At 40.0% G+C, this 27,500-nt stretch overlaps 1 protein-coding gene across 5 annotated transcripts in view; it reads right to left on the bottom strand.

Annotated features, from left to right (window-relative positions):
• The window catches only part of sptbn1 (spectrin, beta, non-erythrocytic 1), a 124,128-nt gene that overhangs the window by 9,076 nt on the left and 87,552 nt on the right, over positions 1–27,500 (bottom strand). For 4 of the 5 annotated variants that reach the window (XM_061911511.1, XM_061911508.1, XM_061911507.1 and 1 more), the window contains 20 exons: positions 27,303–27,423; positions 25,021–25,236; positions 24,542–24,961; positions 24,272–24,474; positions 24,113–24,203; positions 23,888–24,034; positions 21,446–21,709; positions 21,152–21,376; positions 20,989–21,078; positions 20,645–20,923; positions 18,000–18,130; positions 15,699–15,903; positions 15,256–15,630; positions 14,493–14,579; positions 10,017–10,174; positions 6,233–6,371; positions 6,002–6,086; positions 5,739–5,935; positions 5,577–5,674; positions 5,443–5,497 (listed from right to left, as the gene is read on the bottom strand). In XM_061911511.1, coding sequence (XP_061767495.1) covers positions 5,443–5,497; positions 5,577–5,674; positions 5,739–5,935; positions 6,002–6,086; positions 6,233–6,371; positions 10,017–10,174; positions 14,493–14,579; positions 15,256–15,630; positions 15,699–15,903; positions 18,000–18,130; positions 20,645–20,923; positions 20,989–21,078; positions 21,152–21,376; positions 21,446–21,709; positions 23,888–24,034; positions 24,113–24,203; positions 24,272–24,474; positions 24,542–24,961; positions 25,021–25,236; positions 27,303–27,423 — 3,586 coding nt within the window. Of the gene's footprint in view, positions 1–1,689; positions 3,073–5,442; positions 5,498–5,576; positions 5,675–5,738; positions 5,936–6,001; positions 6,087–6,232; positions 6,372–10,016; positions 10,175–14,492; positions 14,580–15,255; positions 15,631–15,698; positions 15,904–17,999; positions 18,131–20,644; positions 20,924–20,988; positions 21,079–21,151; positions 21,377–21,445; positions 21,710–23,887; positions 24,035–24,112; positions 24,204–24,271; positions 24,475–24,541; positions 24,962–25,020; positions 25,237–27,302; positions 27,424–27,500 lie in introns of those variants that run through there. The other variant, XM_061911510.1, reaches the window with a different exon arrangement.

Here is a 27,500-nt window from a genome sequence, read left to right as displayed (position 1 = left end):
AAGGAGAACAAGGTGGAGTTAATGAAGGAGGAAAGGAGAAGGAGTAAAATAAGGAGTAAAGGAAGGAGGAGAAAAGGGAGTACAAGAGGGGGTAAAACAGGAGAAAGAGGAGTAAAGGAAGAGTAAAAGGAGGAGAAAAGTAAGAGGAGTAAAAAGGGAGAAAAAGAGGAGTAAAAGGAGAAAAAGAGGAGGAGGAGGAGGAGGAAAAGAAGGTTGAAAGGAGAAAAAAGTACAAAAAGGTGGTGTTAATGAAGGAGGAGTAAAAGAAGGAATAAAGGAAGGAGGAGAAAAAGAAGGAGTTCAAGTTGGGGTAGAAGGGGAGAAAAAGAGGAGTAAAAGAAGGAGCAAAAGGAGGAAAAAAGGAGTAAAAAGGAGCAAAGGGAGTAAAAGGAGTAATAGAAGGAAAAAGACAAAAAGAAAAAGGAGAAAAAAATGAGTAAAAGAAGGAGTAAAAGGGGGAGGAGTAAAAGAGGATGTTCCATGCAGTGCTGCCATGCCAGCAGCAGATGTCAACCAATGTTGTGTTGCAAAGATGGCAGTGTGGTTATTGTCCAAGAAGAAACTGATAACACACCACGCCCACGCCAAGCGATGCTTATTACCACGGTAACGAACTCTTGGTGGGCCGGACCAGGGAGGGAGGCGGAGCCAATCCTGATGGGACCTGAGAGCTTTATTGTGGACCAACGTGGAGCCATCCAAAGTGGAGCAATTTTGGATTTTTCCTTCGTTACTTTTATTCATATTCATATTCATAATATGAGGAGGAGGTCACTACTTGTGTAAGTGTATGTGTTTGTGTATGTGTGTGTGTGTGTGTGTGTGTGTGTGTGTGTGTGTGTGTGAGAGAGAGAGAGAGAGAGAACAGGAGCCCACTCATAAAAGTACTTTTTTTCCCCCTTTAACTTTCAAGGCTTAAATCTCTACATCACCTTCAGAACAATCTGTCCATTATAACTTTTAATACTTTTTTAAATGCTTTTGTTTGTTGTATGTCTTATTTGTCATAGAAAACTTTGTTTTTTACTGGCAAACACAGAAAAATATGCAATATACATATAAAAATAAAAATATAAATATTTATAACTGTAAAAATATTTATATAAATATTTTCAAGTGTTAATTTGAAGTAATTCGAGCCAATAACCATTTTCTACCGCTTGTCCCATTGTGGGGGGTGGGGGGAGGGGGGTGCTGGAGCCTATTTTAGCTGCATAATATTTATTTTAATTATTTAAAAAAAAAAAAAAAAAACACTTTGTAGAGTCAACATTGGAACTTTCTCTCGTTACATTTCATTTTCATTTTGGACTCATTAAAAGGGACTAGCGGTAGAAAATGGATGGATGGATGTTTTAGAAGGCTGTACTTTGGACACCTCTGTTGGAGAAGATCCCTGATTCGCACTAACTGAAAAAAGTGTCATACAACTTCATTTTTTTTACTTAAACGATGGATGATGATGACAACATCAAAAATAATAATAGTAATGATGATGATGTCATGTTGATGCAGACAGGAAACAAAAAATCATTATGTATTTTGTGGGATAAATTGAATAAAAAAATCATAATGACAGAAACATAACACACACACACACACACACACACACACACACACACACACACACACACACAAACACACACACACACATGTACGTACGTACGTAAACACAGATGTGCAGGAGACTGTGGTACTGACAGGTTTATTGTTAGTTGGTGGAGGTGAGGTGTGACCATGCAAACAAGAAAGGAACACTGAAACAATAACACAATAATAAAGTACACATGGGGGGAGGGGAGGACATAAAATACATGAATTATGAAGACGATAATGTTTGTCGACAATATCACGTGAGCATGGACCGGAATTTCATATCAGATCAATTCCTGCCAAGATGTTTTGTCTTGGGTTGGCGCTGAGAAGGACTAAAGATTGATTTGCTGCTAAAGATGCTAAGGTGTTGATGTTCCACAGAGTGAGTTTGTAGAAGATGCTAAGGTGTTGATGTTCCACAGAGTGAGTTTGTAGAAGATGCTAAGGCGTTGATGTTCTACAGAGTGAGTTTGCAGAAGATGCGTAGGTGTTGATGTTCCACATGGTGAGTTTGTAGAAGATGCCAAGGTGTTGATGTTCTACATAGTGAGTTTGCAGAAGATGCTAACGTGTTGATGTTCAACAGAGTGAGTTTGTAGAAGATGCTAAAGTGTTGATGTTTCAAGGAGTGAGTTTGTAGAAGACGCTATGGTGTTGATTTTCCACAGAGTGAGTTTGTAGAAGATGCTAAGGTGTTGATGTTCCACAGAGTGAGTTTGTATAAGATGCTAAGGTGTTGATGTTTCAAAGAGTGAGTTTGTAGAAGATGCTATGGTGTTGATTTTCCACGGAGTGAGTTTGTAGATGAAGCTAAGGTGTTGATGTTCCACGGAGTGAGTTTGTAGAAGATGCTAAGGTGTTGAGGTTCCACAGAGTAAATTTGTAGAAGATACTAATGTGTCACGTGTTGATGTTCCACAGAGTGAGTTTGTAGAAGATGCTATGGTGTTGATGTTCCACAGAGTGAGTTTGTAGAAGATGCTAAGATGTTGATGTTCCACATGGTGATTTGTAGAAGATGCTAACGTGTTGATGTTCCACAGAATGAGTTTGTAGAAGATGCTAAGATGTCACATATTGATGTTTTGCAAAGTGACTATGTAGAAGAGGCTATGGTGTTGATGTTCCATATAGTGAGTTTGTGGAAGATGCTAAGGTGTTGATGTTCCATATAGTGAGTTTTTAGAAGATGCTAAGGTGTTGATGTTCCACAGAATGAGTTTGTAGAAGATGCTAATAATGCTAAGATGTCATGTGTTGATGTTCCGCACAGTAACTTTGTAGAAGATGCTAAGGTGTTGATGTTCCATATAGTGAGTTTGCAGAAAATGCTAATGTGTTGATGTTCCACATAGTGAGTTTGTAGAAGATGCTAAGGTGTCACGTGTTGATGTTCCACAAAGTTAGTTTGTAGAGGAGAACATAAACCAACAGAGACATTAAGATCTGAGTGGACAGCAAGATGGGGGGGTCGGCCTGCGGGATGGAGGTAAGAAGGAAGGAAGGAAGGAAGGAAAATAAAAATGAGGGGAGGAATGTGTGTGTGTGTGTGTTTTAGGCATGTCTTAACTAATAACATAATAATATTAAGAGCTAAAAACCCTGATGAGTTCAAGTGTAGCACCCTGTTGTATGTAATACATCAATCATATCAAGTCATGTGTGTAATAAATCAATCAATCATATTAAATAATTTACGTATGAAGAGGTACAAAGTCCTGATGAATGTTAATGAGGCTCTATAGTCTCTGTAAACATGTACGAAGTGTTTATAAACATGCATGTGGATGTATTAAGCATTTATGAATATGCATGAGGATGAACAAGTGTTTACAATTGAGTATAAAGTGTTTAAGACTATGTATGAAGTGTTTATAAATATGCATGAGGATGCAGGAAATGTTTATGAATAGGCATGAAGTGTTCATGACGATGTATGAAGTGTTTATGAATATGCATGAAGGTGTATGAAATGTTTATAAATATGCGTGGGGTGTTTCTGAATATGTACAGGGATGTACAAAGTGCTTACGAATATGCATGAGGATGTATGAAGCACGTACGAATATGCATGAGGATGCATGAAGTGTTTATGGATATGCATGAGGATGCATGAAGTGTGTATGAATATGCATGAGGATGTATGACGTGTTTATGAATATGCATGAGGGTGTAGGCAATGTCTATAGATATGCGTGGGGTGTTTCTGAATATGTACAGGGATGTACAAAGTGCTTATGAATACGCATGAGGATGTATGAAGCACTTACGAATAAGCATGAGGATGCATGAAGTGTTTATGGATATGCATGAGGATGCATGAAATGTTTATGGATATGCATGAGGTTGTATGACGTGTTTATGGATATGCATGAGGATGTATGAAGTGCTTATGAATATGCATGAGGACGTATGGCATATTTATAAATATGCGCACGGATGTATCAAGTGTTTATGAATATGCATGAAGTGTTTGAGTATGCATGAGGATGTATTAAGTGTTTATGAATATGTATGAAGTGTTTCTGATTATGAATGGTGGTGTATGGTACAGTATGTTTATAAATATGCATAGGATGTATGAAGTGTTTATGAATATGCATGAGGATGTATGAAGTGTTTATTAATAGGCACAAAGTCTCTATCAATATGTATAAAGTGTTTATAAATATGCATGAGGGTGTAAGAAATGTTTATAAATATGCAGGGAGTGTTCATGAATATGTATGAATATGCACAGGGATGCACGAAGTGCTTATGAATATGCATAATGATGTTTGAAGTGTTTACGAATATGTGTGAGGATGTATGGAATGATTGCGAATGGGCATGATGTATTCATGAATACGTATGAAGATGCATAAGGATGTATGAAGTGCTTACATATATGCATGCAGTGTTTATGAATATGCATGAGGATGTAGGGAGTGTTTATGAATATGCATGAGGATGTATGGGATGTTTATAAATATGCAAAAGGCTGTATGAAGTGTTTATGAATATGCATGAGGATGTATGAAGTGTTTGTTAATATGTATGAAGTGTTTCTGATTATGAATGGTGGTGTATGGTACAGTATGTTTATAAATATGCATAGGATGTATGAAGTGTTTATGAATATGCATGAGGATGTATGAAGTGTTTATTAATAGGCACAAAGTCTCTATCAATATGTATAAAGTGTTTATAAATATGCATGAGGGTGTAAGAAATGTTTATAAATATGCAGGGAGTGTTCATGAATATGTATGAATATGCACAGGGATGCACGAAGTGCTTATGAATATGCATAATGATGTTTGAAGTGTTTACGAATATGCGTGAGGATGTATGGAATGATTGCGAATGGGCATGATGTATTCATGAATACGTATGAAGATGCATAAGGATGTATGAAGTGCTTACATATATGCATGCAGTGTTTATGAATATGCATGAGGATGTAGGGAGTGTTTATGAATATGCATGAGGATGTATGGGATGTTTATAAATATGCAAAAGGCTGTATGAAGTGTTTATGAATATGCATGAGGATGTATGAAGTGTTTGTTAATAGGCATGAAGTGTCTAAGAATATCTATGAAGTGTTTATAAATATGCATGAGGGTGTATGAAATGTTTATAAATATGCATGGCGTGTTCATGAATATGCACAGGGATGTACGCCGTGTTTGCGAAAATGCATAAGGATGCATGTAGTGTTTCTAAATCTTCATAAGGATGTACAGGTGTTCATAAGAAGTGAAGGTGTGCAGGTGTGTATGAGAGAGAGAATCAAGGAGTGGCGTCCCTGCGTCCCTGCAGGGTGTTGCTGTATTTCTGGTAGGCGTGCGAGCGGTAACTAACCCTGGGAGAGTCCTGCTCAGACGCCAGCCCGTTGTGGCTCGGCTGCTCCCCCTCCCTGCAGAAAACACAAAGTGCACCGTGAAGGCGAGCCACGACAGCGCTGAGTCGGCACCTTCGCCGAGTCCGACACTCACCGGTGCTGCGCGGCGTCCTGAGAAGGCGGAGCCTCAGCGGGGGGTTGGTTCTTCCTCTCTTCCTCTTCTTGCCTTCTTCGCACTTCCAACAACTCCATCTGAACACAAAGGCATCAGGTCTTGCTACTTCCTGTTTGCGTGCAAGCGTGCGGGAGGCCTCACCGTGGTCAACCTCTCCAGCGCCGCAAAGCGTTCCTCCCAGGTGGCGGCGGACTTCTCGAAGGCCTCGTGGCGTTTGATGAGCTTCTCCACCTCGTCCACGTTCTGTCCCATCTCGCGGCTGGATAAGTACGACTCCTGGCCCAGCAGCCACGCCTCGGCCACGCCCGCGTCCCGCGAGAACTGGTGCACCTCCAAGACTGGGAGCACGCCGTGTCAACGCGCGTCACACTCAGCCGCCGTGCCGATTGCTAAATGAGACTTACCCAGCCTAAGCCACTCCCATCGGTCCTCCCACTTGTCAATCATATCTTTCCTCTTGTCCGTCAACTGCAGCAACTTTTCTTTGATCTGAGACAGGAAGACACATGCGTGACATTCAGGACGACTAGTTTGCCGCCTAGACGGGCTGCGGCTGTCAGCAAGTGAGTGTTTGAGCTTCATCTGGCAGCTTTTGTCCACTCCGTGTTCCTGTTCCTGTTCTAGTTCATACTCACCTCCTCAGACGCGTAGTGCTTCCTGGCCAGGAGGGACTTGCCCAACTCGATGCAGGAAGTGAAGCTGTCGTTGCGGGCGTCGATCTCCGCCTTGATGCCCTGGTGGTTGTTCATCAGCAGCTCCACCGACGACACGTCCCTGCACCGAATGCACAAAGTTACACTACTTGTAAAATAAAGTTACACAACGTGTTATAAGTTACACTACTTGCACAAAGATACACAACTTGTAAAAAAAGTTACACAACTTGTAAAAAAGTTACACTACTTGCACAAAGTTACACTAGGTGTAAAGTTACACTACTTGTAAAAAAGTTACAGCACTTGTAAATAAAGTTACACTACTTGCACAAAGATACACAACTTGTTAAAACGTTACACTACTTGCACAAAGATACACAACTTGTAAAAACATTACAAAACTTGTAAAACATTACACAACTTGTAAAAAACTTACAGTACTTGTAAAAAAATACCCTACTTGTAAAAAAGTTACACTACTTGAAAAAAGTTACACTATTTGTAAAAAAGTTACACTACTTGGAAAAAGTTACACTACTTGCACAAAGTTAGACTACTTGCACAGTTACACTACTTTCACAAAGTTACATTACTTGCAAAAAAGTTACACTACTTGTACAAAGTTACACTACTTGCACAAAGTTACACTACTTGTAAAAAAGTTACACAACTTGCACAATGTTACACAACTTGCACAAAGTTACACTACATTCACAAAGTTACATTCCTTGTAAAAAGTTACATTCCTTGTAAGAAATACACTACTTGCAGAAAGTTACACAAGTTGCACAGTTACACAGCTTTCACAAAGATACATTACTTGGAAAAAAATACACTACTTGTAAAAAAAATACCCTACTCGTAAAAAAGTTAAACTACTTGTAGAAAAGTTACACTACTTGCACAAACTTAAGACAACTTGCACAGTTACACTACTTTCACAAAGTTACATTACTTGCAAAAAAGTTACACTACTTGCACAAAGTTACACTACTTGTAAAAAAGTTATGCAACTTGCACAAAGTTACACTACATTCACAAAGTTACATTCCTTGTAAAAAGTTACATTCCTTGTAAAAAAAATACACTACTTGCGCAAAGTTACACAACTTGCACAGTTATACAGCTTTCACAAAGATACATTACTTGTGAAAGTTCCACTACTTGTAAAAAATACACTATTTGTAAAAAAGTTACACTACTTGTAAAAGAGTTACACTACTTGGAAAAAAGTAAGACAACTTGCACAAAGTTTCAGAACTAGTAACAACTTGTAAAATTTACACTACTTGTAAAAAACGTTACACTACTTGCACAAAGTTACACTATGTGTAAAAAAGTTACACTACTCGTAAACAATTACAGTACTTGTAAAAAGGTTACACTACTTGCACAAAGATACACAACTTTTAAAAACGTTACACTACTTGCACAAACATATACAACTTGTAAAAACGTTACACAACTTGTAAAAACGTTACACAACTTGTAAAAAACATTACACTACTTGCACAAAGATACAGAACTTGTAAAAACGTTACACAACTTGTAACAACGTTACACTACTTGCACACACATACAGAACTTGTAAAAACGTTACACAACTTGTGAAAAAGGTACACAACGTGTAAAAAAGTTACACTGCCTGCACAAAGATACACAACTTGTAAAACACAACTCGTAAAACACAACTTGCATAAAGTTACACAGTAAAAAAGTTACACTACTTGCACAAAGATACAGAACTTGTAAAAAGGTTACAAAATTTGTAAAAACATTACACTACTTGCACAATGATACAGAACTTGTAAAAAGCTTACACAACCTGGAAAAAAAAACACTCACACAACTTGTATAAACGTTACACAACCTGTGAAAAAGGTACACAATGTGTAAAAAAGTTACACTGCCAGCACAAAGATACACAACTTGTAAAAAAGTTACACAATTTGCATAAAGTTACACAATTTGCAGTTACACAGTAAAAAAGTTACACTACTTGTAAAAAAGTTACACTACTTGTAAAGAAAGATACACAACTCGCATAAAGATACACAACTTGCACAAAGTTACACATTAAAAAAGTTACACTACTAGTTACAAAGTTACAGTACTTGTAAAGTTACAACTACTTATAAAAAAGTTACACTACTTACACAAAGTAACAACTTGTAAAACTGTTACACAACTTGCAAAACATTACACAACTTGTAAAAAACGTAACACTACTTGCACAAAGATACAGAACTTGTAAAAAAAATACACAACTTGTAAAAAAAGTCACACAACTTGTAAAAATGTTACACAACTTGCACACTGTTACAAAACATGCAGAAAAGTTACACAACTTGTAAAAAAGTTACACAACTTGTAAAAACGTTACACAACTTGTGATAAAGGTACACAACATGTAAAAAAGTTACACAACTTGCACAGTTACACAACTTGCACAAAGTTACACAACTGGCCCAAAGTTACACTACTTGCACAAAGTTACACTACTTGTAAAAAAGTTACACAACTTGTAAAACAGCCCTGCGATGAGATGGCGACTTGTCCAGGGTGTACCCCGCCTTCCGCCCGAATGGAGCTGATATAGGCTCCAGCACCCCCCGCAATCCCGAAAAGGACAAAGCGGTAGAAAATGGATGGATGGATGGAACTTGTAAAACAGTTACACGACTGGTAAAATTTTTTCACAAAGTTACACCACTTGCAGAAAGTTTAACACCTTGCACAAAGTTACACAACTTGTAAAAAAGTTACAGAACGTGAACAGAGTTACTCGAGGTGCACAAAGTTACACTACTTGCACAAGTTACAAAACTTGCACAACTTGTAAAAAAGTTACACAACTTGTAAAAAGTTACTCTATTTTGACAAAGTAACACTACTTTCATAAAGTTACACAGCTTGTTAAAAAGTTACACAACTTGTATAACAAAAAGTACATGACATGCAAAAAGTTACTAGCACAATGCTGGAGGGAGGACAAGAAGGAGAAAAGAGGAAAAAGAAGGTAATATAAAAGAAGGATGAGAAGAAGAAGGACAAGAAGTAGATGGTAAAGGAGGAGGAGAAAAAGACAAAGAAGAAGAAGAAAATGAAAATAATAAAGGAGAAGGAGGAAGATAAAAAAAGGAGGAAGAAAAGAAATGGAAGAAAAAATAAGAAGATAAAGTAGAAGAGGGAGAACGAAAAGGACAAGATAAAGTAGATGAATTAAAAGAAACAAGAAAGAAGAAGGATAAGAGGAAGAGGAAGGAGAATAGAGAAAAGAAGGAGAACAACAAGAAGGAGAAAAAGAAGGAGAAGGAGAAGAAGAAAAGTAAGAAAGAAGAATGAGCAGAAGAACAAGGAAAAGAAGAAGGTGAAGAAGAAAAAGAAGTAGAAAAGGAGAAGATTTAGAAGAAGAAGGAGAAGGAGAAGAAATAGAAGAAGGAGAAGAAATAGAAGAAGGAGACGGATAAAGAGAAGGAGAAGAAGTAGGAGGAGAAAAGAAGAAGAAGAAGAAAAAGAAGGAGAAAGAGATGAAAGAGAAGAGGATCGAGCAGAAAAGGAGCAGAAGAAGAATAAGAAAAAGAAGAAGAAGGAGGAGGAGGAAGAGGAGGAGGAAACAAAGAATGAAAAAAAAAGGAGGAGGAGAATAAGAAGAAGGAGCAGGAGAAGGAGAAGAAGGGGGATGAGAAAGAGGAGGAAAAAATTAGAAGAATAAGAAGAAGAAGCAGAAAAAGAAGGATGAGGAAAAGAAGAAGAAAATTACCGTGGCTTCTCCTGAGCCTCGATGAGTCGGATGACATCCTCCATCCACAACATCAAGTCTCGCACCATACTGAAGAAACGGAACTTGTCTCCTGTGTCTACTAGCTTTCCACGACGGCCTTCTACCGCTTCTAGAAGGTTCTTCCAGGCCTCCAGAACCTGAATCACACACACACACAGTGCATTGGTTTATTTGTAGTTTCTCTGAGATTGTCAATCGAGCAATGGGGGGCGTGGTTAGGGGGGCATGGTCATCATGACATCATCCTACAATTTGCATATTTTGCTATAAAGCAACTATTCTTTTTAAACCATCGGTCAGGAAATGTTGACGTACTAACACGTAATTGAAAATTGGTATTTCGGAATTCCTGGAAAATCAGGAAAAACGGTAATTTTTACAAAAAAAAAACAAAAAACTAGCTAACTTTGATGTCTGAACTATGTGCAATGTTTTGGTGGTGGAATGGTTGGAATCCGCGCAAAAAAACCAACAACAACGTAAAAGGACAGGCGAAAAGAAAAAAGGATGGAAATGGGGCTTTGGAAAACCGGGTATTCTGAGAATTCCTGGAATTTTTTTAACTTGGAAAATAGACGTTTGAATGTCCAGGGTGAGTGGAGTGTGTGGATGTTGGAACGGTCTAAATCGGATAAGAAATGTGGAATACGAAGAGGTTTGTATATTTCCTATTCATGTGCAATGGGTAAAAAAATCCTGGTAAGATCAAAACCAGGAACCATTGAGTGTCCAGGAAGACTGGAGTGTGTGGATGGTGGAATGGTTCTAATCAGGTGACAAATGTAGGTTATGTAGAACTTTGAAAATGCCCGTAGAATTGAATAGGAATGTCCTGGAAATTTGGGAATGTCAGGAAAACCCAAGAATTAAAAAAAATATATAGGTAATATCACAATTGTCCTCGATGATATGAATGGTTTGGTATTGGATTTTTTTTAAATTGGTCGAGAAATGTTAACGTAGTAACACTTTGTAATGGAGAATTGGTATTTCGGAATTCCAGGAACTAGAGGAAAAACGGGAATTTTTACAAAAAAATACTAGGTCCCTTTGATGTCTCAACCATGTGCAACGTTTTCATGGTGGAATGGTTGGAAAAAGAAAACATAAAAGAACAGGCCAAAAGAAAAACGGATGGAATTAGGGCTTTGGAAAACTGGGAATTCTGTGAATTCCTGGAATTTTTCTGAACTTGGAAAATGGACGTTTGAATTTCCCGGGTGAGTGGAGTGTGTAGATGTTGGAAAAGTTCCAATTGGTTGTTGAATGTGGGAATCGTGCAAGTTGGAAAATCGGCCCATTCATTTTTAACGGGGAAAAAATGTCCCAGGAAATCTGGAATTTCTGGTGATCTGGGATATTTGGGAAGATCAAAACACGTTTGCTCTTAGCTCCGAACCTTGGAGATCTTGAAGGTTTCTGATCCGATTAAAATGAGTGACACTGAAAGCTGGCAAAGTTTGTAGGAAGTGGAAGAATGGGAGAGGAATTATTGGTAAAGAATCTTACATGTGCAAAATTTACACAATAAAAGTTAAAAATAGCGTCAGACTTTGTGTGACTTCTTCAGATATATTATATTGCTTGCATTAGTTTTCACGTAAAAAAACGAATATTTTAAAAGGTGTCGCGGCTTTTATTCTTCCGTGGTGGTGCGTCACCATCCATCCAGCCATCCATTTCCTACCGCTTGTCCCTTTTGGGGCAGTGCGCCACCATCATTGATGTTAATTTTACATGTGTCTGGACCGGTAGGGGGAAGGTGATGAGTCACGATGGCCACGCCCTCTTCTCGACCACCAAACGTGTGATCAATAGACATCGGCGTGGAAGTACGAAGAAGATGATGCAATCGTTTGTCCTGAAGATGATGTCATGGTGATGATTGGCAGGAGTGGCACCGGGAAGAGTTTGAAGAAGGCGGCGGCACACGAAGCACCGTCTAAAAACGGACTCTAACCGGCTTGAAGCAAAGTGGATTTGCAAACTACAGGAAGCGCTTGTTTTTACCTGCCGGAGGGGGGGCGGGGTTTGGTGTGTTTAGTCCAATCAGAGGGCGGCCCAAGATAAAAACAAAGAGCTTGTTTGCAAAGGAGCAAAGCGGAAGCTCGGGGGCAAGAGGACTAAAATGTCAGATTTTAGTGTCGGGGACAGGCTGGTGCAGAGAGAAACAATAACATGGGAGGAATAAAAGTCTATCCTAGCCCAGAGCTTTAAGTCTCACCTCCGCCTCTCGCTTCTGCAAGGACAGGCAAGGAAAGATGGAGCACACCTTCATCATCAACATCATTACTTCCACAAAAGCAAAATAAAAAACACTTCTCTCACTTTCTTCTAAGGATTTGTTGACCTAAGACCTGAACATCAGACCATATAGAGATATTGGCAGTTTAAAAAAACCTTAGGCAGTGTATACCCTCAATTCCGGACTATAAGCCGCTACTTTTTCTCCCTACGCTTTAAAACCCGCGGCTTAAAAACAGGGCGGCGGATTTATGGATTTTTCTTTCGCTGACAAAAAAAACAACAACAAAAAAAAACAAGCAAATACACTGAAAAGGTGTATTATTGTTCGCTTCTGTTTAAGACTTAGCTTTAAACCGGAAGTACAAGTGCCGTTCAGTCTTCTAGATGTCCATTTTTCACTCATCACTCCAAGCGACGTTTGTAAGTTTTACTATATAACTAAAACAATTCTAAAGCGTTCCATGTGTGTTTTCATGCATATTTGTACATGCTGTCATAGTGTGATCAAGCTAGCGTCGTTAGCATTAGGTAATACGCTAACACTTTTACCAGTGTCTGTTAGTATTATTAACTTCCAACGGCATTCTTTTTGTGTCGTTTCACTTTCACAAAATTCCTCAGTAATTTCACCAAAACGTCACCGTGGAGTTATTGAGTCTGTTTAGCTAAGTGGAGCGCTAGTTTGCGCAGCTAGTGGGTCCATGACCAAAACTTCTGTTTTGTTGGATCAGCCGTTTTACTGCAGCGTTACACAAACCGTTTGGAGAATAAAAATGTATGTGAATAAACATTTACAAAATATTTCTGTGTCAATAACTCATGTCACAACGTATATATATATATATATATATATATATATATATATATATACACATAAATATATGTAATATATACACATAAATATATGTAATATATATACATACATACAAGTATATGTATATATATGTCTGCATATATATATGTTGGTGTATATATATGTATATATATACACATACACACACACACATATATATATATAGACACACACACATATACTGTATATATATATATATATATATATATATATATATATATATATATATATATATATATATATATATATATATATATATATATATATATATACACACACACACATATATATATATGGCTTATAGTCCGATGCGGCTAATATAGGGAAACTATGTTTTTCTTCTCAAATTTAGTGGGTGTGGCTTAAATTCTGTTACGCTCTATAATCCTCAAAAAACGGCATATTCAAAGACTAACCTTTCAGTTATTATTAATTATTTGTATCAATTTTATAAATGTTTATCCTTACATTATCCATTTTTGTGTTTCTTTTATCTCTACAATGTGCCAAAGAGGAGTACCCTTTACATTTCTCGGTACATGGGAATGGATACCGGTTACCAACTGTGGTACTTTAGTGTGTGCTCATGTGTTATAATAAATGTTTAGTAATCAAATATATTTTCTTAAATTAACAATGAGTTGTCGTTTCAGTCTGTGTTGCCGTCGTCAGGAGGTAGTCTTTGCCGTTAAGTCGAATGTGCCAGTCTTGTCTTTTGCTGCGCCCTACAAAGTGTTTCCACGGTAAGTATTGTACTTATTACACACCAGCTGTTTGATCTCTGACATTCAACGTCGTTGTAGTTGCACAGAAAACCATGGTCGTTAATGATCAGGCGGGCCATTTCACACACTGCAGGTGTTAGCCCTGTTCTGGCAATGCTGACTTAATGGGAACATCGCTCTGTTTACACAGTCACCTTTAGGGCACCTCTGATGGTAAGGGGACAAAAAAAAAAACAGGTCCCCTAAATGGAAACCTTTTTAAATGATAGTCGGATCCATTCTGAAGATGCCAAAGTGATTTTCAAGCTTTGGCCAATAAAACATGTTTACTTTTTTTGAAATGGTCTTCAGTAGTCACGTACACATTCGTGTAAACTATGCACAATTATTTAAATGTGGTCCCAAGAACCATATTAACTCTTTTTCCCCAGGGTCCCCAGTAAGAATGATCAGCACATGACTTCATCAATCCAGATATTTAAAGACGTGTATGAGCTAACTGGGCAGTGGCCATTTTACCTCATTTTTGTTATGCCTCCACAACCTCTAGAAAGGGTGGTCCCCACAAGTCATGATCAAAAATATGTGTGTGTGTGTGTGTGTGTGTGTGAGTGTGCGTGCGGATCTCACCTCTCCTTCTCTCTTCTGGATGTCGTCAGCTTTATCTCCAGCGTACGCAGACTGCAGGCGGACTGCATCTTCTTGAAGCTGTCGCACCTGGAACGAGTCGGATAGAAGGAGGTAGTCGTCAAAGTTGGCTGATGCTAAACTAAGCTAACACGATATGGATATTGTTAGATTTAAGTAGCAGCGAAAAAAGCTCTGCAAAAAAAATAAATATTGCGAAACAAAATGCATGTCTAATGTCTGCTATTAGGTGCCATTTTGCGGTCCTTATACACACACCATAATAATTCTTGTATGTTTAATGCGCCGGCAATCCATTTAGCGATGCGGCTTCATAGCTTACCGAAGTCGTACTAAAAACATTTTGACAGATTTTTGAGCGCCGTGTGTAAAGTTCTATACTCTCGATGGAACATTTAAAGTTTTGGTGTCGTTTACTGGCGTATCTCTTATGTGTGACTGCCATCTACCGGTCACACTTAACATTACAACATGTACCAAATAAGATTGCTTCGAGGTGGGTAAGCACAACCAGAGTTATGCCGTACATTAAGTGCACCGGGTTATAAGGCGCAATGTCCATTAATAAATAATTTTAAGTGCGCCTTATAGTCCGCAAAATACGGTATTTCGTATTTATATTGTTTCTCATGCCTCGCGATGCAAACTTGTTAACAAACCGATTGGGTTCATGGAATGGAGGTTACGTTCTATTTCTGCTATAATACTTTGGATTAAGAGAGGGCGTCAGCCAGGTGCCTCTCACCTGCGTGCCCAGAGCCTGGATGTCGTGTTCGAAGGTGGTGTGCATCCTCTGCAGCGTCTCCACCGTGTTCTGGTCGCGGCCCAGCTCCTCGGGAAGCTTCTTGTGCTTGTCCAGGATGCGTCCCAGGATCTCCTTGGCGTCGTGGTAGAACTTGTGCAGCTCGAAGGAGGCGGCCAGGATCTGCGTGCGCGTGTCGATGAGCTCCAGCAGGTCGGCCCAGGCCTCGTTCAGGCCGTCCTTCCACTCGGCGACGGTGGCGGCGTCGCCGTGGCCGCCGTTGATCAGCTCGTCCGCCAGCCGGTTGACGCCGTCCACGCGCTCTTGGCCGATGTTGCCCGTGTCGCGAGCAAATTCTCGGAAGCGCTCCTGCAGCATCTGTGGGGGGCGGGAATAGGCTGTTAGGGAGGGGGCGGAGCTAACAGCCAGCGGGTGGGCGTACTGACCGTCACGTGCTCGTAGTCCTGGCCCAGCTCGTGCGAGCCGGCGACTACCTCCCTCTCCGCGATCCACTGCTCCAGGTCGTCCACTTCCCTGTTGAGCTGGAAGAGACGGAAGCGCTCATCCAGCTTCCCTCGACGTTCCTCCGACAGATCCTTCAAGCCGGCGTAGAGCTTGTCCACCTGCGACTGGCGCATTCCGATGCGCTCGCTGCGGACACAAACCCAACATAACCTTTAGCCCGCAAGTGCGGCCCCGACGCCTTCAAAAATTACCCCTACAAAATAAAAGTGGCATTAAAGATGAACCAGGTGAAATGTAACCCAGAAGTGTTAACTCTAATAATGAATTAAAATCAATGTTACAAATTATTGACCTATTAAGGCTCCAATTACTTTTCATAAAATAATATGCAATAAAAGTTTGCCACAAAAAATAGTTTTCTTTGAAAAAAATGGCATAAAACAAACAAACAAAAAAAAACATTGTAATTCACAGATAGATTTCAAGTTTATCTAGTGACTAATATACAGTATATATACAGTGCATATATATATATATATATATATATATATATATATATACACACACACATATACACATATATACATATATAGACACACACATATATACACACACACATATATATATATATATATATACACACACACACACACATATATATATATACACACACACACACATATATATATATATACATAATTTAAAATGAAAGATAGATCGTAAGTTTATCGAGAGAGTAATTTATATATATATATATATATATATATATATATATATATATAATTTAAAAAGAAATCTCACGTTTATCTAGAGAGTAATATATACATATATATATATATATATATATATATATATATATATGTGTGTGTGTATATATACATACACACACTAGGGTTTTCTCGATACAAATATTTTTTACCTTTTATGAGTCCCTTTTTAATACCAAAGAATTTTAGTGGGATTTAAAAAAAACAGAAATAAAACCGTCTTTGTTCAAAAAATAATAAATCAAAATGTATTTTCTTTTTGAATTATTGACTTATCCAAGGCTCCCATTACTTTACATTAATATTGTACTTTGAAATTTTTTGGGGGAAATTCTCTGCCGTAAAAAAAAAAAAAGTCTTCTTCAACAAAAAGGACATAAGACAAACAAACAAACAAAACATAAGAAAAAAATAAAAATCTAGAATCCACAGGTAGATCTATAGTTTATCAAGAGACTAAACATATGTATATATATATATATATATATATATATATATATATATATATATATATATATATATATATATGCCCCGCCTTCCGCCCGATTGTAGCTGAGATAGGCGCCAGCGCCCCCCGCGACCCTGAAAGGGAATAAGCGGTAGGAAATGGATGGATGGATGGATGGATGGATATATATATGTATATATATATATATATATATATATATATATATTAATTTTTTTATTGTTATAAGTGGGGCCCTCTTGGATCCCCAAGGAATTTAGTGGGATTGAAAAAAATAAATAAAACTGTCTTTGCTAAAAAAAAATAATGAATCAAAATCAATGTTATGGATTATTGACTTATTCAGGGCTTCAATTACTTTGCATGAAATATTCACTTTGACATATATTTTGGGACAATACATTATATTTTGTGTTTTTTCATAAAAAAACATGGTTTTCTAATAAAAAAAGAATCGACAGAGAGATCTGAAGTTGATCGAGAGATTTAAGTGTTGACCCCAAAAAACTCCATCCATCCATTTCCTACCGCTTATTCCCTTTGGGGTCGCGGGGGGCGCTGGTGCCTATCTCAGCTACAATCGGGCGGAAGGCGGGATACAACCTGGACAAGTCGCCACCTCATCGCAGGGCCAACACAGATAGACAGACAACATTCACACTCACATTCACACACTAGGGCAATTTAGTGTTGCCAATCAACCTATCCCCAGGTGCATGTCTTTGGAAGTGGGAGGAACCCGGAGTACCCGGAGGGAACCCCCGCATTCACGGGGAGGACATGCAAAGTCCACACAGAAAGATCCCGAGCCCGGGATTGAACCCTGACTACTCAGGACCTTCGTATTGTGAGGCAGACGCACTAACCCCTCTGCCACCGTGAACACTATTACATAACTTATTTTAAAAAACATTTTTTGACAGTGACCTACAAGGAACCAAACTGGGGGAGCACTAAAGATGAAAACAATCTATATCTCAAATTGCTTGTGAAAATGAAAACTACGTTTCAGTTTGGATAGCCTGATTTAGCCTTTGACCTCAACGTACCTGTCGGGGTGCTCGGCAGCCACCAGACCTCGGCTGGTGCTGGACAGCTGGTGGACGGTGTCTGCGTAGTCCTCCACCGCCTGCTCTAGAATCTGGTGCTTCTTCAACATGGCCACCGAGCTCTGCTCGTCCTGAAAACACAAATACTTTGTCACGTAACAACATATACATATACACACATACATGTTAAATTATATTTTTAGAAGTACCAAAGAAAAAACTATTTAGGCCTGTGCCCAAATACTCTCACCCCTACTATTAATAATAATTATGATAATTACAGAAAGAAACACTAGCAAAGGCTTCCTTGTTGACATTCTCTGTGTATGTTTTACGCTTAAAAAGTGTCAAAAATTTACCCCCACTGCTGGGGTTTCTCGTCGGTAAATGAAAGATAATGAAACATTATCATCACACATCAACATCGCTAACATGTCAATCTTGCCTCTTTGCCAGGTCAGCATTGCAAATGAAAATATATTCTTGATTTTTGTCTTACATAAAAGTTAAATACATACCGTATTTTCTGGACTATAAAGTGCACCGTGTATAAGCCACACCCACTAAATATTAGAAGAAAAATATTTTTCCACATTATAGCTTTACCGGACGATAATAATAATAATAATAATTTTATTTGTAAAAAAGCACTTTACATTGAGCAAACAACCTCAAAGAGCCAAAGTGTAAAAAAAATAGTAATATTAATAATAATAATAAGATAATAAAAATAAATAAAATATTAAAATAGAAACAGCCTAATAGCCAGAACCAAAAAAGATGGGTTTTAAGCCTTTTTTAAAAGAATCCACAGTCTGAGGTGCCCTCTGGTGGTCAGGGAGAGCGTTCCACAGACTGAGAGCAGCGGAGCAGAAAGCCCGGTCTCCCATAGTTCGTAGCTTTGTCCTTGGAGGTTGGAGGAGGTTAGCCTGTTTGGAGTGGAGGTGTCGTGTGGAGGATTTGGGGGTGAGCAGTTCTTTGAGGTAGACAGGGGCATTTCCATGGAGGCACTGGTGAGTTAGTAGGGAGATTTTGAATTCAATCCTGAGTGGAACAGGAAGCCAGTGAAGGGATTTTAGAGTTAAGAATTGCGGCGATAAGCCACAGAATTTGACGTTGTGAAATTAGTTATGTACTCCCCAAAAATGTTTAAATGTTTATTTACATACCTTAATTGTTTTGAAACGCAGTCTTGTAACACGGCAGTAAAACGGCTGATCAAACAAAACAGAAGTCATGGTCTTAGACCCACTAGCTGCGCGAGCTAGCTCTCTAATCAGCTAAACAGACTCAATAACTTCACGGTGACGTTTTGGTACATTTACTGAGGAATTTGTGAAACTGAAACCACACAAAAAGAATGCCGTTATAAATTAAAAATTCTAACACAGACACTCGTAACCTGTTAGGGTATTAGCTAATGTTAATTACACTAGCTTGATTACACCACAATAGCACGTAGAAACATGCATTAAAACACACCTACAGACATCACATATGGGACGCTTTAGTAAGTAAGAATTGTTTTAGTAATATTGTAAAACTTACAAACTTGGAGTGATGAAAAATCCATACGAGTATAAACACTATGGACAACTAGAAGACTGATCGGCACTTTTACTTCGGGTTTAAAGGTTGGTCTTAAACAGAAGCGAACAATGATAAAAAAAAAAAAACACACCTTTTCAGTGTATTTGCTTTTTTTTTTACTATTTGTCAGTGAAAGAAAAATTCATTCAGACACTCGTAAATGTAGCCTATTAGCTAATGCTAACGACGCTAGCTTGATTACAATACGACAGCACGTACAAATATGCATTAAAACACTCCTACAGATATCACAAACGAGACGCTTTAGTAGATAAGAATTGTTTTAGTTATATTGTAAAACTTAAAAACTTGGAGTGATGAATGTAAAATCCATACGAGTATAAACGCTATGGACAACTAGAAGACTGATCGGCACTTGTACTTCTGGTTTAAAGCTCAGTCTTAAACAGAAGCGAACAATAATCAACAATAACACACCTTTTCAGTACATTTGCTTGTTTTTTTGACTATTTGTCAACGAAAGAAAAATCCATCCAGACACTCGTAAATGTAGCCTATTAGCTAATGTTAACAACGCTAGCTTGATTACACTACGATAGCACATACAAATGTGCATGAAAAGACTCCTACAGACATCCCACATGGGACGCCTTAGTAGGTAAGAATAGTTTTAGTTATGTTGTAAAACTTGCAAACATTGCTTGGAGCGATGTAAGGAGAATCCATACGAGTAGAAACACTAGAAGACTGAACGGCACTTCTAGTTCCGGTTAAAAGCGCAGTCTTAACAGAAGGGCAATGCAACGAGCAAACTTGCCCAAAAGATGACGCCTTAGCACAAGCAATAACACATTTTTGCTTGTTTTTTTTTGCTATTTGCATCATGGCTGTCAGCGAAGAAAGATCCATAGATTAGCCACGCCATTTTATAAGCTGCAGGGGGCAAAGTGTAGGAAAGAAGTACCAGCTTATAGTCTGGAAAATACGGTATATAGAAATGTTTGTTTACTATTTTAGAAGGAACAGGAAGTGGGAGTGAGCTACGCATACAATTTGTGATATTGTTGTGAATTGTAATGTGACATGGCGAGTACCTTGGCCTTCTCCTCGGACATCATGTAGAGCTCCTGTTCGCTCATCCAGGCTTCGGCCTCGGCGGCGTCGAAGTAGTACTGCTGAGCCTCGTGGGCCTCGCTCAGGCGGGAGTGGCGCTTCTCCGTCTCCTTGCGGATCTGCTCCCACAGCGCCTGCAGCTCGGCCAGACGCCGGCGGATGAGCTCGGTGGTCGGCCGGTCCTGCCTCAGGATGTGCTGGCTGCGCTGGAAGATGTCGTCGTAGCGCGGCTGATGGCCCCGGATCTCTTTCTGCAGGGTCTGCGTGGGCGGGGTTAGAGGTCAGCCTGGGCCCAGAAAGGTTCCCCCCCGGAGATGAAGGGTACCTGGTTCTTCTTGATGAGCAGCTGGACGGTCTGAAGGTTGTGTCCGTGGTCTGTGGAGGTGGCCACGGGCATTCTCTCCTCCACCCACAGCTGCAGGCACAAAGCACACGCCATTAAACGCAAGCGCCAAGCACCCCGGGGAAGAGGAGGAGCTTCTACTCACGATCTCGTCCTCCACGTCGCGGTTGAACTGGTGGATTTCGCGTGAGGCCATGAGGTTTTCCCGGCGGCTCTGCAGCGGCGCCTGGAGAGAGCAGAACTTCTTCTCCACGCCGATCCGCTGACCGTCCACCTCCTCTGAGCCTTTGCCCTCCTGACTGAGCACCTGCGACTGACTCTGCAGCTCCTGCACCTCCTTCTGGCGCACCTCCACCTGGCTCTCCAGCATCTGGAGGAGCAGCAGGAGCAGTCAGCACACGCTCATAACGGCCTCCTCCTTGAGGGGCGCCGGTCCCACCTGCTGTTTCTTGAGCAGGATGTTGACCGAGGTCAGGTCTTTGCCGTAGTCGTCGGACTGCAGCTGCCCGTCCAGGTTGGCCAGCCACTTGTCCAGGTCGGCACAGCTCTGCGTGAAGAGCTCCGCCTTGTTGGCGTCGAACAGACACTTGGCCTTGGTCTGCGTGGTGGACTCCAGCTCCTCCCACATCTTCTTCAGCGACGCCAGCTTCTCTCGAACCATGGCCTCTGTCTCGGGCTTCTCCGCCATTAGCGTCTTGCCGTCCTGCCGCACAGGGAAACGCCACGGTTAATTCCGATGGCCCTGACTCCACCCACCAACGGGAACAGGCCAGTGACAGCAAAAGACATTCAGGAACAGAAAGACGGGTAGTAATCTAGTAAACAATAAGTAGTACTAAAATGTATATGTCATTTAGTATAAGTTATTTACAAACCAGGAAGTAGACCTTATATGTATAAGGAATTCAGTAAACAGGGAGTAGTATTTATATGTATAAGTCATTGCGTGAACAGGAAGTAGTATTTATATGTATATGTAATTCAATACAGCAGGAAATAATGTGTAAGTCAAATAGTAAACAGGAAGTAGTGCTTATGTCATTTAGTAAACAGGAAGTAGTATTTAAATAAAGAAATTTAGTTAACACAAAGTAGTGCTTATATGTATAAGTCATTTAGTAAAAAGGTAGTAGTATTTATATGTATATGTAATTCAATACAGTAGGAAGTAATTAATATATATAAGTAATTTAGTAAAACAGGAATTAGTGCTTATTTCATTTAGTGAACAGGAAGTAATGTTAAAATGTATTAGGAATTTAGTAAACTATATGCATAAGTCATTTAGTAAACAGGAAGTAGTATTTATATGTATTTCAATACAGCAGTAAGTAATTAGTATCTATAAGTCATTTAGTAAACAGAAAGTAGTGCTTATGTCATTTAGTAAACAGGAAGTAGTTTTTAATGTATAAGGAATTTAGTAAACAGGAAGTAGTGCTTATATGTATAAGTCATTTAGTAAACAGTAAGTAATATTTATATGTAGTAATTCAATACAGCAGGAAGTAATTAATATGTATAGTCTAATAGTAAACAGGAAGTAGTGCTTATGTCATTTAGTAATCAGGAAGTTGTATTTAAATGTATAAAACATTTAGTAAACAGCAAGTAGTATTTATATGTACAAGTCTTAGCAAACAGGAAGAAGTATTTATAGGTATATGTAATGCAATACGGCAGGAAGTAATTAATATGTGTAAGTCATTTAGTAAACAGGAAGTAGTGCTTATGTCATTCAGTAAACAGGAAGTAGTATTTAAATGTATAAGTCATTTACTAAACAGGAATTAGTATTTAAATGTATGAGTCATTTAGTAAACAGGAAGTAGTATTTATATGTATAAATAATTTAAAGTAGCAGGAAGTAATTTATGTGTATTTATATGCATAAGTCATTTAGTAGTAGTAGTAGTATTTATGTGTAACACAGTATCGCAGAAAGTAGTATTTATTTGTTGTATATGTAACTTTAAATCAGGAAGTTCTGTTTTCACATGTAAACAAGAGGAAGTATTATTAATAGTATTGTAACATGTATAGAAGAGGAAATAGTATAAGTAGTATTGTAGCATGTATACAGTAGGAAGTAGTATAAGTAGCATTGTAGCAAGTATAGAAGAGGAAGTGGTATTAGTAGTATTGTAGCAGGTATACAAGAGGAAGTAGTATTATAGTTATTGGTATTAGTAAAGAAGAGGAAGTAGTATTAGTAGCATGTATAGAAGAGGAAGTAGTATTCCATCCACCCATTTTCTACTGCTTGTCCCATTGGGAGTAACGGAGGGTGCTGGAGCCTATCTCAGCTGCATTCGGGCGGAAGTCGCCACCTCGTCGCAGGGCCAATTATTAGTATTATTATAGTAGGTGTAGAAGACGAAGTAGTATTAGAAATATTGTAGCAGGTATACTGTAAGAACTAGTACTAGTAGTATAAGTATGAGTTGTATTAGTATAGAAGAGGAAGTAGTATTAGTGTGTATGTATGTATATATATATATATATATCTATATATATATATATCTATATATATATATATATATATATATACACACATACATACACACACACACACATATATATATATATATATATATATATATATATATATATATACACATACATACACACACATGTATATACTCTACATATGTTGATTGATTGATTGAAACTTTTATTAGTAGATTGCACAGTTCAGTACATATTCCGTACAATTGACCACTAAATGGTAACACCGGAATAAGTTTTTCAACTTGTTTAAGTTGTTAATCAATTCATGGTACAATGTACGTAAGTATGTATACATATACATACATAGCCATGTATGTATACGGTATATACATACCTCCATATGTATGTATTAGTGTCAGTACTTCCTGACCTTCTGTATCTTGTCCAGCCACTCTTTGTTGGACTGCAGCTCGGCCATAAAGGCCTGGTGTTTGAGCCACTTGCTGTGAAGGTTGCGGGCCTCGTCGTAGGTCATGTCCTGAGCTGTCAGCATCTTCTCGTTGATCCACAAGGACAGCTGAGGTGGCACAGACAAACAAACAGGCTCATTGTTATTATTATTGCTATTGTTGTTATCATTATTATTAGAACAGACCTCCTGGCAGTCCTGCAGGAATTTCTGTAGGTCTCTGTTGTCCTTCAGCCTCATCAGCAGGTCGTTGGCGTCCGCTCGGTTCTTTTGGTGCCTGACGGAGCGCATGGTTTCTTCAGCCACGCAAACCGGAAATCATCTTAGCCTCGGACCTCAACTCACCGCTGGTCGATGGAGTCCACCTTGTCCTGGATGCGCTCGGTGTTGATGTTGCCGTCGGTGACCAGGCGGCGGCCGGTGTCCACCACGCCACTGATCTTCTCCTCGTTGGCGTCCATGGTGGTCATGAAGTCCTCCTGCTTCTTGATGGCGGCCTGGGCGCCCTCCAAGGTGGTGGGCATCTCGGTGTGGGCCAGGACGTACTCCTGGGACACGCACGGAGCGTCAAGTGTGACGTGGGGGCGGTGGGCAGGGGGGTGTCATGGGTCTCACCTGATTGTTGAGGAAGGCCTCGGCCTGCTTGGTGTCCCTGAGGAAGAGCTGGTAGGAGTGAGACTGGGACAGCAGGTTCTGGCGGTTCTCCCACATCTTGTGCAGCTCGTTCCAGCCGGTGTCCAGCGCCTGGAGCCGCTGGCGCAGAAACATGTACTGCGCGTCCGTCTGGCCCTGCGTCACCATCTCGCCCATGTCGCGCATCTTCTGGTAGTCCTCCTCGTAGTTGCGGATCTCGTTCTTGATGCCCTCGTGCTGGGTCAGCAGCTTTTCGGCCTCTGCCAGCGTGTTGGGCATGTCCTCGGAGGCGATGGCCGTCTGCGTCCGCGACAGCCACGACTGGAAGTCGTCCAGCTCGCGCAGGAACTGCTGCAGCTTGCTGGCCTCGCCCAGAGATTCCTCCCGGTTCTTCATGGTGTCCTGAGGGGCGGAACTGGTTGGCGTCATGCCATACGGCGTGGAGGGAGGCGGGCACGTACCTTCATCTCCTCCCACACGCCCGTAATCTCCGCCAGCCGTCCCTTGATGGCCTCAGACTGCTCCGTGTGCTCCGAGCCCAAACGCTCCGCCTCTTTTCCCAGGTCGGCCAGCTTGTCCTCGATAGCGGCCAGGTCCCGCTCCATTCCCGTCAACTTCCTCTGCAGCGCCATGACGCCCGCCAGGTCGTTACCCAGCTCCTGGGTGGACTCGATGACCTGGTGGCATCCCAGGAGGTTGCAATTACTCAGGGGTTGACTTTCATTGATGTTTGATATCAGACATCAGCAAAACAAAACATGTATCGGGTGATATCTGCTTTCATCTAAAATGTGCGATACGAGCAGTCCCGCAGATTGTTTACTTGTGTGATATCATGTGCGATACAAGCTGCCCAGCAGCGTGTTTACTTGAGTGTGATATCTTGTGCGATACAAGCTGCCCAGCAGCGTGTTTACTTGTGTGTGATATAATGTGCGACACAAGCAGTCTTGCAGCATGTTCACTTGTGAGATATCATGTGCGATACAAGCAGTCCTGCAGCGTGCTTATGTGTGTGTGTAATATCATGTGCGATAGAAGCAGTCCTGCAGTGTTTACGTGTGTGTTATCATGTGCGATACAAGCTGCCCAGCATCGTGTTTACTTGTGTGTGATATCATGTGCGATTGATTGATTGATTGATTGATTGTTGATTGAAACTTGTATTAGTAGATTGCACAGTTCAGTACATATTCCATACAATTGACCACTAAATGGTAACACCCGAATAAGTTTTTCAACTTGTTTAAGTCAGGGTCCGCGTCAATCAATACAATACAAGCAGTCCTGCAGCGTGTTTACTTGTGAGATATCAGGTGCGATACAAGCAGTCCTGCAGCGTGTTTACTTGTGAGATATCATGTGCGATACAAGCAGTCCTGCAGCGTGTTTACTTGTGAGATATCATGTGCGATAAAAGCAGCCCTGCAGCGTGCTTACGTGTGTGTATAATATCATGTGCAATACAAGCAGTCCTGCAGCATGTTAACATGTATTATCATGTGCAATACAAGCAGTCCTGCAAAGTGTTTACTCATGTTTGACATCATGTGCGATACAAGCAGTCCTGCAGCATGTTTACGTGTGTGTAATATCATGTGCAATACAAGCAGTCCTGCAGTGTTTACTTATGTGTGATATCATGTGCAATACATGCAGTCTCGCAGTGTGTTTACTTGTGTGATACAAGCAGTCCTGCAGCGTGTTTACGTGTGTGTAATATCATGTGCGATACAAGCAGTCCGGCAGAGTGGATACTTATGTGATATCATGTGCGATACAAGCAGTCCTGCAGAGTGGATACTTATGTGATATCATGTGCGATACAAGCAGTCTCGCAGCGCATTTACTTGTGTGATACAAGGGGCCCTGCAGTGTGTTTACTTGTGTGTAATATCATGTGCGATACAAGCAGTCCCGAAGAATGTTTACTTGTGTGATATCATGTGCGCTACAAGCAGTCCTGCAGTGTTTACCTGTGTGTGATATCATGTGCGATACAAGCAGTCCTGCAGCGTGTTTAATTGTGTGATATATCATGTGCAATACAGTCCTGCATAGTGTTTACTTGAGTGTGATATAATGTGCGATACAGTCCTGCAGTGTTTACTTCCGTGTGATATCATGTGCGATACAGTCCTGCAGAGTGTTTACTTCTGTGTGATATCATGTGCGATACAAGCAGTCCTGCAGAGAGTTTACTTGTCCAAAGCTGACAGTTAACATCTAAATGTCCAATAAGTGCACCATTTCTTCTTCATTTACAAAAGGTAAACATGCTACACTATAGGCTACTTGGAGCTAGCAGCTACACAACGGCTAAGCACACAAAAGCACACATGCTAGACATAGGAAATAATCATTGAACCATAAAACGTGACATTTGTCAACATAAACACAATATCAAATATAGTTGCATATTACTTACACATACAAAGTCTCCAAGGCAACATTAGAAAGTATTCAGTAACAAACGTGTCCGCATCATTCAATTTACTGTATCATGAGCTTAACTTTATGAATCATTGTGAACACTAGGTGTCGCCCAAACCAATTACCACTCCACTTCAACTTAAAGACGGCATAGGTTAGTGGTTTCCATACCCACCACTCATGTCCAGCCCTTTGTCATTTTCTAACATTCCACACTACAAAATAAAACAAGTATGCGTGATACTTGTTGATATCAGTATCTTACAAGTATTCTACAAGTTCTGTCGAGCATGTTTCTGCAGACTGGTACCTTGGTCTTCTCTTTGATCCACGACTTGGTTTCATTGCACTCCAGGTGGTAGTTCTGGACTCCCAGAGCGGAGCTCAGGCTGTCCTTCTTCTGGTCCACCAGGTCTCGGAATTGACTCCACCTGACAAGAAGCAGCATTCACTGACTTTTCAGTCTACTTCTATATTGAAGCATCAGTATACATTTATAAGTTTAAGT

Source organism: Nerophis ophidion, linkage group LG09 (assembly GCF_033978795.1).
Source record: "Nerophis ophidion isolate RoL-2023_Sa linkage group LG09, RoL_Noph_v1.0, whole genome shotgun sequence".
NCBI classification, from domain to species: Eukaryota; Metazoa; Chordata; class Actinopteri; order Syngnathiformes; family Syngnathidae; genus Nerophis; species Nerophis ophidion.
Note: the sequence above shows the minus strand (reverse complement) of the source record. Positions and strands in the feature narration are given on the sequence as shown.